The sequence below is a fragment of the Elephas maximus genome, chromosome 21 (genome assembly GCF_024166365.1).
Source record: "Elephas maximus indicus isolate mEleMax1 chromosome 21, mEleMax1 primary haplotype, whole genome shotgun sequence".
Lineage (NCBI taxonomy): Eukaryota > Metazoa > Chordata > Mammalia > Proboscidea > Elephantidae > Elephas > Elephas maximus.
In genome coordinates this window covers 5,330,618-5,347,562 of record NC_064839.1, presented here as the reverse complement: position 1 = coordinate 5,347,562, position 16,945 = coordinate 5,330,618, and the positions used below count along the sequence as shown (strand labels likewise).

At 40.4% G+C, this 16,945-nt stretch overlaps 1 protein-coding gene across 1 annotated transcript in view; it reads left to right on the top strand.

The window, feature by feature from the left end:
- Positions 1–16,894, top strand: part of LOC126065066 (bromodomain-containing protein 7-like) — a 98,300-nt gene extending 81,406 nt beyond the window's left edge. The window contains 8 exon segments of the mRNA XM_049864734.1: positions 9,112–9,177; positions 9,180–9,218; positions 9,616–9,751; positions 11,813–11,924; positions 13,204–13,260; positions 15,258–15,369; positions 15,878–16,021; positions 16,191–16,894. Of these exon segments, the coding sequence (XP_049720691.1) occupies positions 9,112–9,177; positions 9,180–9,218; positions 9,616–9,751; positions 11,813–11,924; positions 13,204–13,260; positions 15,258–15,369; positions 15,878–16,021; positions 16,191–16,378 (854 nt within the window). The 3' untranslated portion in view covers positions 16,379–16,894.
- Positions 16,895–16,945: the final 51 nt, after the last annotated feature.

The window sequence follows — 16,945 nt, the reverse complement described above, 5'->3', positions numbered from 1 at the left end:
AGTCTCTTCTGCTACCTCTTCTCACTGTAACTCAGGGTTACAGCTTGCTCTCTCTCTCTGGTTCCAGGAGCTTCTCAGTGCAGGTATCCTAGGTCCAAAGGCCACACTCTGCACTCCTGGCTGTTCTTCCCTGGTAGTTGTACAATCCTCCCTTTCCCACCGCCAAGGTGGCTTATTTCAAGCCTAGCAGGATGGCAAAGCTGACCAGCCCTCTTGGTGGGCTACAATCACTTGGGTGGGGATTTGTCCTCGTGAAGTCATTGGACAAACACTCTGATATTTAAACAAATTAAATTTATTGAAGGAATGAGTTGTGGGAGAGCATGAATTCAGCTGGCTTACAGGCCTTTCAGGCAAAACAAAGAGATAGTTAACAAAACAAGGAGATGGCTTCGCATCAAAGCAATGGCAGGAAAGGAGGTGAGATTTGCAAGGTTGGCAATTAACTGTGAAACTTTATCGGTTTTTAGTCTCACATAAATATCTCATACTTGATACAATTTAACTAAGGAAGTATTTCTAAAGTAAAAAACAAACAATTTTGACATGAAAATTTAGTGATATGGAAGTTTAGTGATGTGTTTGCAGCTGGTCCAGCTTAACTGGAAGCTTTGAATACAGAACTGATCTTTAGTTAGGAAAGTCTAAATAAATTCTGCTTATTTAGCTGACAGGAAAGAAATAATGCTTAGGTGTTTGCTGGGGAACTTAAGTTCCAAAGGACAAGCTCCATTCCTGGCTCTTCTTGATGGTAGTGAAGCCTCCCTTCTGACGTGGTATTATATTAGCTCCCTTTAAGCATAGCTGGATGGCAAAACTGACCAGTCCCCTCATTATGGTTCCATAAATCTTCCTTTGCATGGTCCCACCCCCCACCCCTGCAAGGGTTCCATGCACCTTATTTGCATTATTAGCAAGCTGTCCAATCTTGGTGGGCCACAGGCACCTTATTTGCATAGTCCCACCCAATCATTTTATGAGGGCTAGGAGACCATGGCTAGAAGGACCATATATTAGTAATTCACTACACTGTACCTGCTTATTTAAACTAATTACTATTTTAATATATTGCAAAAAGTTCACCACTATGCTAGTATGAAAACTTCCGTTTCTTCACCATTTATCGTGATGCTGTTTATGGGCCCGGTTTTGAAGATTTTTGTTTTCTTCGTATGAGTATATGTGCACATTATGAACAGATGCTGTCTTAGTTACCTAGTGCTGGTATAACAGAAATACCACAAGTGGATGGCTTCAACAGAGTTTTCTCTCATAGTCTAGTAGGCTAGAAGTCCAGATTCAGGGCATCAGCCCCAGGGGAAGGCTTTCTCTCTCTGTTGGCTGTGGAGGATGGTCCTTGTCATCAATCTGGCACTGGACTAGGAGCTTCTCAGCACAGAGACCCCGGGTCCAGAGGACACGCTCTGCTCCTGGCACTACTTTCTTGGTGTATGAGGTCCCCCGTCTCTCTGCTTGCTTCTGTCTTTTATATTTCAAAAGAAATTGACTTAAAACCCAACCTAATCTTGTAAATTGAGTCTTGCCCCATTAACATCATACAAGTAGGATTTACAACCCATAGGACAATTGCATCAGATGACAAAATGGTGGATAATCACACAATACTGGGAATCATGGACTGGCCAAGTTGACACAGATTTTGGGGGACACAATCAATCCATAAGAGATGCTAATAACTGTAATTCTAATCTAACACCCTGGCAACTCTGTATATGTCTACGAGGTCCAGTTGGTTGATTGTGGCATTTAGATCTTCCGTGTCTTTACTGAGCTTCTTTCTGGATGTCCTCTCCTTCACCGAAAGTCTCCTACTATTATTGTGGAGCCGTCCATCTCACTTTTCAATGCTGATAGAGTTTATGTATCTTGCAGCCCTGTCATTGGGTGCCTAAAAATTTAATATGGTTATATCTTCTTGGTGTATTGTCCCTTTAATCATTATATAGTGTCCTTCCTTATCTTTTCTGATGGCTTTAACTTTAAAGTCCATTTTGTCAGAAATTAATATTGCCACTCCTGCTCTTTTTTGATTGTTGTTTGCTTGATATATTTTTTTCCATCCTTTGAGTTTTAGTTTGTTTGTGTCTCTAAGTCTAAGGTGTGTCTCTTGTAGGCAGCATATAGATGGATCTTGTTTTTTAATCCATTCTGCCACTCTCTGCCTCTCTATTGGTGCATTTAGTCCTTTTACATTCAGGGTAATTATGGATAGGTATGAATTTTGTGCTATCATTCTGATGCCTTTTTTTGTGTGTTGACAGTTTCTTTTTCCCACTTGATTTTATGTGCTGAGTAGATTTTCTTTATATATTGTCCTTTCCTCATATTTGTTGTCGTTGATTTTGTGTCTGCTGAGTCTATTTTTCCCTTGTATTTTATTTTGATGAGTAGGATAGTTTGTCTCCTTTGTGGTTACCTTATTTACCCCCGTTTTTCTAAATTTGTAACTTTTATTTCTTTGTATCACCGTATCTTCCTCTCCATATGGAAGGTGTATGATTACATTTCTTAGTCCCTCTTTATTATTTTAATGTCGTCTTCTTTTATATAATAACATTGCCATTACCCTGTGCTGGGCTTTTTTTTTTTTTTTTTAACTTGCTTGTTTCTTTTTATTTTGATTTCTCTGTCTGGGTTGACTTCTGGTTGCTCTGACCACTGTTCTAGTCTTGGGTCGATACCTCATACTATTGATTTCCTAACCAACAATCTCCCTTTAGTATTTCTTGTAGTTTTGGTTTGGTTTTTACGAATTCCCTAAATTTGGGTTTATCTGGAAATGTCTTAATTTCACCTTCATATTTAAGAGACAGTTTTCATGGATATATGATTCTTGGCAGGCATTTTTTTTCCTTCAATTTTTTAAATATGTCATCCCATTGCCTTCTTGCCTGCATGGTTTCTGCCGAGTAGTCTGAGCTTATTCTTATTGGCTGTCCCTCGTAGGTGACTTCTTTTATTCCTCACTGTTCTTATAATTGTCTCTTTATATTTGGTTTTGGCAAGCTTGATTATACTATGTCTTGGTGACTTTCTTTTAACATTTACCTTATGTGGAGTTCGATGAGCATCTTGGATAGATATCTTCTCATCTTTCACAATATCAAGGAAGTTTTCTGCCAACAAATCCTCAACAATCTTCTTTGTATTTTCTGTTATCCCTCCCTGTTCTGGTACTCCAATCACTTGTAGATTACTTCTCTTGATAGAGTCCCACGTGATTCTTAAGGTTTCTTTTTTTTAATTCTTTTATCAGATTTTTCTTCAAATATATTAGTGCCAAGTGATTTATCTTCGAGTTCAGAAATTCTAGCTTCTACTTGCTCACTTCTGCTCCTCTGACTTTCTATTGAGTTATCTAATTCTGTAATTTTATTGTTAATCTTCTGAATTTCTGATTGCTGTCTATGGATTTTTCCAGCTTATTAAACTTTTCATTATGTTCCTGAATAATCTTTCTGATTTCTTCAGTTGCTTTATTTGTGTGTTCCTTGGCTTGTTCTGTGTATTGCCTCATTTCCTTCCTAATGTCTTGAAGGGTTCTGTATATTAAACTTTTGTATTCTGCATCTGGTAATTCCAGGAATGCACTTTCATCTAGAAGATCCCTGGATTCTTTGTTTTGAGAGCCTGTTCAGGTGATCATGGTCTGTTTCTTTATGTGACTTGATATTGACTGTTTTCTCCAAGCCATCTATAAGTTATTGTATTAGTTTATGCTTGCTTACTGTGTTTTAGCTGCTTGCCTTGTTTTGTTTTGGTATACCCCTATGGGTACCTTGAGTGAGCTGGCTTGATTATTTTCGCCTTTGGAGCTGTGGTGTCCTGTCCCCAGCTGGCTAGAGCTGTTTTCAGGTATATCAGTCTAGGAGTCCATTCAGTTTTCTTGTATGAATTCAGCTCAGGTTTCCAGGTAGCTGATTTCAAGTGTGTGGTACAGGCTCTGTCCTACAGTCTTAGAGTGGCAGGGGTGATTGGCGTATATATCCGTATCTGATTGCAGCAGGGGGTCGAGCTCTGAAGAAGGCAGGGGGCTGAGAACCGACCTCATGTGTCTCTGAGGAAAATGCGTCTCTGTTCCCTAAAGCATGCTGGTGGGTGGGCTCTGCAGAGGGAGCATGGGCACCCAAAGTGTTTGTTGTAAGGACTGGGAGGTACCAGTTATCCCTGAACCCCTGTTGTGGGTAGCTGGGCGACCCAAGTGGAGCCAGCAGTCCTTAGGTCCCTGATGTGGGTAGGTGAGGACCTTGTTTAATAGGCAAAGCAATGTCAAACATCAAACATCCACCTCTCCACCACACAGCTGAAATGGATGGAGTTTGGCAACAAAGGCCTATTCTCCCGAAATAGGTCCACACAGGTCCATGTAGACGGGAAAGGTGCTCAAGGTGCATGGACGGTTTATGCCTGAACAGGAGCCACTTGTGTCCTGAGCTCCCCCAGTTAATGGAGCTAGCAAATTATCTTTTCACCCCAGTTACAAATTTTTTCCTTCCCCAAGGCCAGGAGGATGGCTCCAGGTGCTCAGCAGAGTCTACCTCAGGCCTAGGGATTTAGCTGCTGAAGCTGGCTTGGGGGTGGGGAGGTGGCGCGGTAAAATATACTCAAGTACTTAGCTTTTGCCGAGAGCGCCCTTCTCCTCAGGTTCCGGAGGTGTGAGTGGGCTGCGTGGCTGGCTGCTTCTTCCTGAGGAAACTGCGGCTGAATGCTAGGACCAGCCCGCCGCCGCTGCTCCAGGAATGGTGCCGAGGGCTCCTTGCTATTCAGGTCCGGCAACTCTTCTCTGCTTCTGAACGATTTCTTCCTTCCTGTGCCCCTCAGTTCTTGTCTAAGCTTGCCATTGATGCTCAGGGCTCCCAGCTTGTCACAAATATACTCGTTTCACTTGTTTTTTCGGGTCTTTGTTGTAAAGAGGGCTCGATGGAAGCATCTGTCTATTCTGCCATCTTGGCTCCGCCTCCTACTGGCTAGAATTTTCTTGTAGAATTTTTGCATCTGTATTCATGAGAGATATTGGTCTATCATTTTCTTTCTTGTGGTGTCTTTGCTTTTGTTAATAGGGTTATGCTGGCTTCATAGAATGAATTCCAAAGTATCCCTTCCATTTCTGTGTTCTGAATAGTTTAAGTAGAACTGGTGTTAAGCTCTTTTGTGAGTGTTTGGTAGAATTCTCCAATGAAGCCATATGGGCCAGCATTTTTTGTTGTTGTTGTTGGGAGTTTTTTTTTTTTTTTTAATTACTTTTTTATTACCTTTTCTCTTCTTATGGGCCTATTCAGATTTTCAACTTCAGTTTGTGTTAGTTTGGGTAGATAGTGTGTTTGTAGAAATTTGTCCATTTCCTCTAGGTTTTCATATTTGTTAGAGTATAGTTTTTCATAGTACTTTGTTATAATCCTTTTTATTTCAGTTGGGTCCATTGTACTGTCCCTCATTTCATTTCTTTTTTGGGTTATTTGCATCATCTCCTGTTTTTTTTTTTTTTTTTTTTTTGTCATTTTGGCCAATGGTTTGTCAATGTTGTTGATTTTTTCTAAGAGCCAACTTTTGGTTTTGTTGTTTCTTTTTATTGTTTTTCTATTGTTTATTTATTTCTGCTCTGATCTTTATTATTATTTCCTTTCTTCTGGTGGCTGTGGGCTTCTTTTGTTGTCCTCTTCCTTTTTGTTTGAGTTGTGTAGCTAATGTTTTGATTTTGTCCTTTTTTTGATATGTGCATCTATTGCTATAAATTGACCTCTGAGCACTATCTGTGCTGTGTCCCAAAGGCTTTGGTATGATATGTTTTCATTCTCATATTTGATTGTAGGAATTTTTTTATTCTGTCTTTGATTTCTTCTATTATCCAGTGATTTTTAAGCAGGGTGTTACTCAGTTTCCATGTATCTGATTTTTTTTCCTTGCGCTTCCTGTTAATTTCTACTTCGATGGCATTGTGATCAGAGAAGATACTTTGTATTATCTCAGTGTTTTGGATTTTGTTGAGGGTTACTTTGTGGTCTAATCTAGAGAATGTTCCATGTGTGTTGGAAAAGGATGTGTACTTTGCTGCTGTTGGATAGAGTGTTCTGGATATGTCTGTGGGGTCAAGTTGGTTGATAGTGGCCTTAGAGCATCTGTATCTTTGTTCAGTTTTTTTCTGGATGTTCTGTCCTTTACTGAGAGTAGTGCATTTAAGTCTCCTATTATTGTGGAACTATCTGTTTCTCTTTTCAGTGCTGTTAGAGTTTGTTTTATGTATTTTGGAGCCCTGTTATTCGGTGTGTAGAATATTTATTATGGTTGTGTCTTCATGGTGGATTGTCCCTTTAATCATTATGTAGTGTTCTTCTGTGCCTTTTATGGTGGATTTTGTTTTAAAGTCTTTTATCTGCCATTAGTATTGCACTAATTAGTATTAGCATGGCACTTGGCGCACGGTGCAGATAGTAGGAGGTTAAGGAGAACCTGAAATGTGCAGAGCTAAATGGCTGGATGAAAGAAGAGAAAGAAGGGGAAAAAAAGGGCAAAAAATGAAGTAAAAAAAATAATGAAAAAGTAAATAAAATGTTGGTGCGGTAGGATTTGGCGGGTGGGGGTGGGGCAGACTTGGAAAGGCTGTGTGCTAGTGGCTCTCTAGCCAAGCGGTGTGGCTTGACCTATTGAGAAGAAGTGTGAGTGGCACACGGGGCTAGGTGGACAGGAGAAAGGAAAAGATACGGGAGAGAGAGAAGAAAACGATAATCAATTAAGAAAATAAAAAGAATAAAAACAAGTGTAGTTGTGATGTCCATTGGGGGTGGGGCAGAATTAGGGTGGCAGCGTACTGATGTCTCTCCTATCAGGTGGCACGGCAAGGCCCATCAGGAAGGGGCAGAAGCAGCAAAGGGCCTAGATGGGAGGGAGAAGTAAAAGGAGAAGGGGCAAGATAAAGAAAAATATAAAATACCTTGCTGAAGGAGCTCGTCTGTGGAAACAGTGCAGACCCGGGGAGGCCGTGTGCAAGAGGCTCTCCAGCTGAGCGGTACAGTACAGCCTGCCAAGAATATGGGGTCTGCTTGCTGGGCTGGGTGGTTGGGAGAGGAAAGCAAGGCAGGTTGAGGAAGAAGAGAATAACAACAACAACAACAAAAAAAAAAACAAAACAGAAGGAAAAGAAAGACCAAAAAAAAAAAAGAGAAAACAATTTATCAGTAAATAAATAAAATGGCACTGAGGGAGCCCCTCAGTGAAGGTGGCACAGACCTGGGGACGTCACTCACGGTATCTCCAACCAAGCTGTGTTGCAACCACTGTGTCAGTACATCTTGTTGAGGGTCTTCCTCTTTTTTTGCTGACCTTCTACTTTACCAAGCATGATGTCCTTCAGGGACTGGTTCCTCATAATAACATGTCCAAAGTATGTAAGACAAGACAAAGTCTCACCATCCTCCACTCCAAGAAGGATTCTGGCTGTACTTCTTCCAAGACAGACTTGTTTTTCTTCTGGCAGTTCATGGTATATTCAGTATTCTTCGCTAGCACCATAATTCTTCAATCTTTCCTCCAACTTGTGCATGCATATGGGGTGACTGAAAATAGTATGGCTTGGGTCAGGTACATCTTAGTCCTCAAAGTGATATCTTTTCTTTTTAACACTTTAAAGAGGCCTTCTGCGGCAGATTTGCCCAATGCAATAGGTCGTTTGATTTGCTTGACTGCTGCTTCCATGGGTGTTTATTGTAGATTCAAGTGAGATGAGATCCTTGACAACTTCAGTATTTTCTCCATTTACATGATGTTCTCCATTTACATGTTATTGGTTCAGTTGTGAAGATTTTTGTTTTATGTTGAGGTATAATCCACATTATAGGGTGTAGTCTTTGATCATTAATAAGTGCTTCAAGTCTTTCTCACTTTCAAAGAAAATGCTATAGGATCAAGAACATTGCTTTTTCTAGTATAGCTGTGATGAAAATTTGGTGATAGGTGATGCAACTAACTTGATTTAGGAGACACCCTAGTTTCTGCTCTTTCTCAGTACCCAGGGTCTGGTCTCTGCTCTTGGCCTGAGTGTCCAGCTCCTCTAAGCATGGTTGGATGTGGCCAAAGCTGACTTGACTCCTCACACTCACAGCCATTCCCCTTGTGGGCCATTTACTACGTTAAGGTGGGAGAATCCTTGTTCATCTTCTGGTGGAGCTGTACCATTAAGAAATCAAATTCTAGACTGCTTACCAGGAAAGAAAAATCTGATTTAGATGTTTGATGTTTCTTACAAACTGTTTCATCACACTGATTATCTATGATAGTATTTCTGCTCTAGGGGTGATCATGTTACAAAAAGCAGGACTTACCTTCAGGAGAGAAAACATGCCTTCTGTTGGATATTGCTAGAGATGTTTTTTTCCTGGTAGCATCCTTTTCCTTCCTCTGAGGTGCCCACCTCAGTTCTGCTTATTTCACATATTCCCACTATTATTATAGAAATACATTCCTGGTCTGCAGAGATCACATTTTTAGAGGCTATTCCTCATTGCTTTAAAGTATGCCTCTAATAGATACTAATTTATCCTTAATGTATTTTGAATTCTTGTTACTTCTCATCCAGGTATTTTCCCTTATTCAGGCTTTTACTAACCTTTTCTACTGATTTCCTTCCATCATCTTACCTTTAGAAAGCCTAGCTTTTAAATTTTCTTTTTAATAAAACACTTATTTTTTACGTGAAGTCTCAGTAAGTGCAGCCAATTCTTGATCAAGGAAAAACATATCTTAATAATTTTAGAGAATGTCCTCAATTGAGTTTAAATTTTAAATCAAGGTTAATTATCGCTAAAGGCAAGAGAAAATCTATCCCTGGAAATTCAGCCTCATTCTACAAAAGTCTTCAGTGCCACATGGTTTTAAGGAATTCCAGGAACCAGTGGAGTGTAATGACTTTGGTCTTAGCTATATTCCTGCCTTTCTAAGCTCAGATTTTCTTATCTTAAAAATGGATATAGTAATGGCTGCCAGCCGCTTCCCCGGGTCATGTGGGTGATATGACGCAGTGTAGGTGAAAGCACTCTGCAGAGTAGCACATGGTTACACCACCATGCCTCCTTCACTGTGTGTGGTCTTATGCTCTAGATCCAGGTTACTGCCCTGTAAAACTGGGAACGAGCACTGGAAGACTTCAGTCTGGAGTGAATACTTTGCAGGGTTCAAAGAGGATAAAAGGAATACAGTAACTCCAGGTAAGGTTTGGGCCTAGTAGTTCATGTTTCGTCTCTATTTCCAGGAGCTAGGGAAAGGAAGCATAGTCACCTTTCATTGCATCATCCACTAGATTTCTTGGTGGTGTTTTCACAACATCAGTTAACCTTTTTTTTTTTTTTTTTTTTAAGAAACTGAAAAATTGGGCATTAGTTTTCAAAATGAGTCAACATTGGCCATTTTTTTTTCTCCTCTCTCCCCTCTGCGGGGAAAAATTCCCTTGAGTTGTGACTTCACAAGTAGCTGGGGAAATGTCTTAGTTATGTGTACCAGTTGATGAAGTAGTAAAGTTGGAATACAATGATCTTTTAATAAAGCAAGAAAATAGATGGATGTCTAAGTTGAATTGTGTTGTAGTATTTAATTTTTTATCAACAGTGTTATACTTAAATTATGGACCCTATAGTTCTTACGCCCCACATTATGACTCCACATTTGCAAATATCAGCAAGGATGATTCTGATTTAATCTACTCAACCTATGGTGAAGACTGTGATCTTCTGAGTGGTTTTGGGTGAGTCTCCAGTTAATATTCTGAGTACCACATTCTTCTAAAATAACAATGTATGTATGTGATTTGTGGATAGACTTACAGAGTTATCCAAGTGGCGGAAGATGTGTTCAGTTTTTTCCCTCCAAAACTGACAGGTGTTAAATAGATCCTTAGTTATCATTACTCTTTAGTAGAAACTGAGTATAATAAAGAGAGAGCATATCTCCCCAGTATGTTCTGATGTTGGCATCTGTAGTATTTTAATTCTTACAAAAATATTTTTTTAAAGATGCTGCATACTTCAGTTTATACTAGTGCTCAGGAGCCTGTTATTTCAAAATGTCAAAGTATCATCCGATCTGCTGTAACATTTCTGTGTCAATGAGTTGTGTTCCCAAAATCGGTCACTTTTGATATGAGGTAGGATGTGGTGGATGACTCGATTCCTAAGGCAACTCACATATAAGTTTTTCTGGCCCATTACATGCCAAACAGACTGGTGCACTCACACTCAACCATCCCTTATTACGTGTTTCTGGGGGAAGATTCTTTCTGTGTTCCAGTTTAGAATGCTGGACACTTTGCGTCCCATCAGCAGAGTGAGGTATCAGCCTGATTTTGTCAGGCCTCTGGCTCAGAGTGGGACATTGAGCTTGGGTTATTCCTTCTTGGCACTGCACTGGTAGTTTGTCAACTTCATTATGTGCAAGAGAGAATTTTAGTCTATAATCATTCCCCGGTTTTCTGACAAAGGGGAAATCTGGTCACTTTCATATATGTGTAGTGTTTTGTTTTGATTAGATTAGAACCAGACAGGGGCCCCTAAGTCAGATGGAGTGTGGTTGAAGATCGAGGAATTTATATCCTTCAGACGTGTTCTCACTAGCGTGAACAAATTCGTTCCCCAGTATTTGTCTGTGAGTTCCACAAATAGGCATTGTGTGTCCACGCTGCTGGGCATTCTTCTAGACGCTGGCGGTTCCACAAGGGAGCGACACTGACAAAGTCCTCCTCTCGGGTGGTAATGAGTACTTTGGAGAAAGGTAAAGCAGCAAAGGAAGATAAGGGAGCACCGTGATTGGGAGAGGGGTGTGATTTTAAGTAGGGTGGTCAGGGAAAACTTTGCCAAGAAGGTGAAAGTTGAGCAAAAACTGAAGGTGAGGAAACAAGCAATGCAAAAGCCCTGAGGTGGGAGCCTGCCTGACACTTTCAAGGAACAGCAAGGAGATGGATCTGTAAGGAGCAGAGCAAGTGAAGGTAAAAGTTACAGAGAAGTAACAGTTGGGGTAGATAGTTGTGAGGACTTGGCGTTTTCTTCTGAGATGGGAACCTACTGGTGGATTTTGAACAGAGTAGTGAATCAATCTGGCTTATAATTTAAAAAGAATCATTCTGGCTGTTGTGTGAAGAGGAGTCTGCAAATCAGGGAGACTGCTGTCATCATCTAGACGGCAGGGACTGTGGGAGTAGCACCTGAAGTGTTGAGAAGCCAGTAGATCCAATAGAATTTCCTCACTGGTTGAAGTGGGGTGTAAAAGAGAGAGGCCAAAGATGACTCCAGGAGTTTCAGCCTAGAAAGATGAAGCTGCTATTAGAAGGGGAAGATTTTGGAAGGAGCTGCTTTGGGAAGAAGATCCAATAAGTCAGCTTAGGACATTTTAAGTTTGAGATGCCTACTAGACATCCAAATGGAGCTGTCAAAGATGTATCGTCCAAACTGGAGGTGTCCCTTGGAGGGTCTTTTAGTACACAACGGAAGGACTGAGGGAAATGAGATCACTGTGGGTAGGAAACGTAAAGGGGTGAGCAGCTCTGGGGACTGAGCTTTGGACCCTTTCATCATTAGTTTTCTTTGGAGAATCCCGAGGAACGTTTCGCTTTCACTGTGTTCTTGATACTGTGTAATTCTCTCAGGGTGATAAGTTATCACTGGTAAATAAGTAAAATGTCATACCTAGACAAAAAGTTTTATATTATGGTGTATAAACTAAGAACATCCAATGAAAATATTTGACTATGTAGAAAGATTAACCCAATGGAGATGATTTATATGAAAGTGACTTTGCCATCACTCTCTTTCAGCATCCATGAGTTTTTGGCCGCCTGTCAAGATTATCCATATGTTATGGAAGATAGTTTATTGGATGCTTTAACAAAAGGAGGGCATTCTAGAACCCTTCAAGAGTTGGAGATGGTAAGAGCCCTGCTAAAGAAACAGGCTAATTTTTTATTGGCTGTTAAACATCAGTCACTCAGTGTTATGCAACTATGGGATTAACCATATAACAGCTGAACTCTGTTCCCCTGGTCTCAGTCAGACCATTAAGTCTAGTCTCCTTATGAGAATTGGGGGTCTGCATTCCACTGCTCTCCTGCTTCCTCAGGGGTTCTCCATTGCGCTCCCTGTCAGGGCAGTCATCGGTTGTAACTGGGAACCATCTACTTCTTCTGGCTTCAGGTTGATGCAGTGTCTGGTTTATGTGGTCCTTTCTATCTCTTGGGCTCATAATTACCTTGTGTCTTTGGTGTTCTTCATTCTCCTTTGCTCCAGGTGGGTTGAGACCCATTGATACATCTTAGAACAGGTCATAACTCTTAATAGTGGCTGTAGTGGCTGTGTCCTCCCCACAGCTGCACGTATGGTTGTCATTCCTTGGGTGATCTATCAGCAGAGCTGAAGTCAGGACCTAAGAATTCAGTGATAACTGCTGTGAAATCTTAGCACACGCACCTGCTTTCTTCCCCTAAACTGTGTGAACCTAGACGTCAGTTCAAAAATACATCCTGCCCAACAATCTGAGTTAATTGTCTTTAACCAAAACTGAATATCCTTCATTTGGGTAATAAAAGTTTCTCTGCCCTTTGAGCAAGCATTTTCTCTTCTTGGAATTTGTCCTAGAGAATAAGAATAGGAGATATATATATAAGGATATCCTTGTAACGTTTGTTTATAATTAAAAAAAATTCGGAATTGGTTAAATAAATCACAGTACACCTTTCCAAAAAAGACAAAAGGATCATTATTGATTGATGTCCATGATACATATGTCTATTGTTTATTATATCCATTATTTTTGAAGAACAGGATTATGGAAAACTTCACATTCTTTGTAGTATCGAATATTTTAGAATGATCATCTTTTTTCAGAGAGTATTGCCTCTGTTAATGCAGAGCAGTCTCTAGAGTTCCTTCCATCCTGTCGTAGCAGATGCACTGCACTTGTTGAAAACAGACTCCATTTTATTAGTTATCAGATACCTTTTAAAAATGTGTGTAACTTTTGATCACAAATAAAAATATCAGTAAAATAGGTACCCCTGACTCAAAACACTGTCAAAATGCCAGTAATTGTCTTTAACTCATTTTCCAATAATTTATATTCGTGTTCCTTTTCTCTTACCATGAAATTTGGTATTTGCCTATTTTCTTTTCGTATGTTTTAATAAGGTGTTGTTTTTCTTTATACTTCTAGTCATCACCTGAAGATGAAGGACAGACCAGGACATTTGACACAACAAATGACATGGAGGTGATTATGTTATTCTTCATACAAAATGTAAATAGAGAATAAGTTATAAAAGAAAAATATTTATTGCGTACCTCCAGAGATAAAAGGCACGTGTTTTTGCTCCTGGGGATCTCAGTAGCTGCTAGTGCAGTAGACAAGCCTGGAAATAAGGATATCATGCAAGTGTAGTGTATCTCCTGTGGAAACACAGGTTGGAGAAACACCTGACGTTACATAGGTTCTTCACAGAGGAGATGCCTTATGGACGGGGTCTTGAAGGAGGAGTAGGCATTATCCAATCAGATAGGGCCAGACATTTCAAGTGGCAGAGCTGCGTGTGTCGTGACATAGTATATCAGAGAGCAGGGTGTGCATAGAGCTCAGGAAGTGGGTGGCCAAGGGCTGCCTTTGGAGAGGAAGAAGGAAAGGTAATGAGGACCAAATGATGAAGAGTCTTGTTTGCAGTGCTAAGAAGTTAGGATTTTATCCTAGAAGATACGGTGCTATGATAAACTGTGGAGGAGAGAGTCTGGAGGAAGGAGGACTAGTGAGAAGCTCTGGGACTTGTCTAAGCAAAAAAAAAAAAAAAAATGACTAGCATGACAGCGTAAAAGAAGAGAAGAAGATTTCGGAACTACAGTAGAACTTGACAGGACCTGGTACGTGGGGTTAAATAATAGTATCATTAGCTTATATAGGGAGTACAGGAGAAAGAGCACACCTGGTGGTAGGGAAAGAAAGTACATTCTGTTTCAGATGTGGTAAGTGGGATTTGAGAAGTATCTCCAGGATCTGGGTTGTGGATGTGGACCTGGAAGTTGTCGACTTAAAAGTGGAATTTTATTTCAGTCATTAGCACGGAGACTGTCAGGGAGACATATGGACTGGGGAAAGGTCAAGAGGACAGACTTTGGAGGAGACCAGTAGTTCAGTCTGGAGAACCATGAAAGAATGATAGCCAGGAGGAGAGACAGTTGAGCAGTGTCAGATGCTGCATAGAAACCCAGTTAAAAGAAGACCAGCAAGTGTCATTTCAGGGAGCAAAATGAATGGAGGAAAACTGGGTTAGAGAGGCATTTAAGGTTGGAGAGACTTAAGTGCTTTAACTGAGGGGAAAGAGAAATTGGAGATAGGAGATCAGGTAAAGGAATTTACACAACCATGTCATTTTCTAAGAAAGAGGCAGCAAAGCAAGGTCATGTGCTTAGTGAGGGGGCAAGAGTGAAAGAACGTTTGAGAATAGGAAGTTGGGTCAGAAGTAAAAGAGCGTAGCGTAGGGTTCAGGGCCCAGCTGAAATTGCAAACCATAAATATATGCTGGTGCCAAGTTGTACAGTTATACAGCTTTTCCTTACCACATACTTGTAGCCCATATGTAGGTAAGAAATCAGGTGTTCAGATTGATTCTGCTTGGAGAGCAATACCATAGTATATACATTGGAGGCGTTAATTTTGTGTTGTTTATCTGGGTTCATCTGTTCCTAAAAGGCAGTGTTGCAGTTGTGGAAACTGAGTCCTGTGGTTCCAAAAATAAAACTCCACCCTTTTTAGGATTTTGTTTCTCCCATGCAACACTGACAGCCTAGCTTTGGGGCCTAGAGGCCGTCCAGGAAGCATCGTATGGTAAAGATTTACTACAGAACACAAATGGGTGGGCTGAAACATAGGACTTTGTCGTCTCAGAAACAGGGCATTGTCAGAATCACCAAATGCTCTTCACAGTTCAGGCAGCAACAAGGCTTGTGTTGATCTTTCTCTTTGTATGGTTGCCATAGAAAACAAATGATGCAAATTACATACAAGGTATCATTACTTCACAGAGAAGTATGGGTTTATGGAAGGATACTTTTTTGCCAGGATTTGAAATAACATTTTAAAAGGGTATTCTGGGTAGATATTTTTTTGTAGGCATCCAAATTATGACTCCAAAGTAAATAGGCGGGATAACTTTGCCTGTCTTACTAATTTCTAGTTAGTAGTGTCTTTGCAAGTTCAAATTATTATTTTTTTTAAAGCAGGTTACAGAAACAGAGCTGGCAGGGCATTTGGACTACAGTAACCAGGACAGGCTCATAGCACTGAAAGCAGTCACAAACTTTGGCATGCCAGTTGATGTTTTTTACTCCGAAGGTGAGAGCTTCTCCAAGGGGTTTGATGGAAACGCCACACAACACAGGGAGTCAAGGCTTAATGTCACATTAGTATAGACTGATGTAGCCATTCATTACAGCAAAATCTTGGTTAATGCTTAAATGAATAGTAAAGCATACCCATGGTAGTTATTTCAAAGGGGGATTTCTCCTTTGAGAAAGAACTCTGGTGGCGCAACAGTTAAGCGCTTGGCTGCTAACCAAAAGGTTGGCAGCTCGAACCCACCCAGATGCTCCATGGGAGGGAGACCTGGTGATCTGCTTCCTTAAAGCTTACAGCCAAGAAAACCCTATGGGGCAGTTCTGCTCTGTCACTGGGTCGCTGTGAGTCAGAATCAACTCGAGGGCCTGTGGCAACAACTCCTTTGAGGAGAAAAGACCTGTCAATAAATAGCAAAGCCCCAGAGACTAGGACTCAGTGTACTGCACAGGCTCAAACATAAGTATGTCCATGTTTTCCTTAGTGTGTTCTTTTGCTTACCACACAGAAGCTGAAGTGTTCCAGAGGAAACTTGACGAGACCACGAAATTGCTTAGGGAGCTCCAGGAAGCCCAGAATGAACGTCTGAGCACGAGACCCCCTCCCAACATGATCTGTCTCTTGGGTCCCTCATACAGAGAAATGCACCTCGGTATGTGGCACCTTAGGTACAAGGAGAGTTGGGGGTGCTTAAAGTGAAAACCTCCAGGTAGTGAAAAATGTAGAATGCATTTATACGTTTACCATTCTTTTGATTTTTTAAAAATCATCTGAAAGAATCATTTCGGTACTTTTTTTATTTTGGTATTTTTTCTTTTTAGCTGAACAGATGACCAATAATCTTAAAGAACTTGCATAGCAAGTTACTCCTGGTGATATTGTCAGCATGTATGGAGTTCGAAAAGCAGTGGGGATTTCCATTCCTTCCCCCAGCGTAGAAAACAACTTTGTAGATTTAACAGAAGGTATGTGCCCTGTCTTTCTGGGAGTGGAGCACTGTTGTGAGTAGAAGGAACGTCAGCCTTCCCCCTTCAGAGAGCAGTGGAAAAGGTTTTGTCTTTGTGTGCTTTTAATGTATTAACTACTTTGTGTTTTCTTTCCATCTTGTCTAAAGAATTAATAGATTTACCACCTTCACAACAATAGCTACAGTGACAGCCACATTCAGTGTTAAGGGCTTGATTAGCACTTATTCTTCTGGACGCTAGCTTTAACTTCACTTCCCTTTTTTAATTAAAAGAAAAAAAAATGCTGAATAAAGTGGAAGTCAGTCAGTATGTCATTTTCTTTAAGATTTTGAAGACCTTAACAAGACTGATGTTGCCGAAAGTGGACCTGATGGGATTTGAAGCTAACTGGATTTGATTATATATAATGTACATACATATATTTTTTTCATTCTTAACTTGGAAATGCTTTTTAGAGGATATTAAATATTTGTAAAATGCGTTTTTAATCAAACTTTGGAATAATTTTAATGTTCCAGAGATTGGACTTCTATTAAGTAATAAAGCTGAATCTGGGACTCTGAGTTACATTGTACGTGTCTGCTAAGTTAGCCCCATGACCTTTGCCT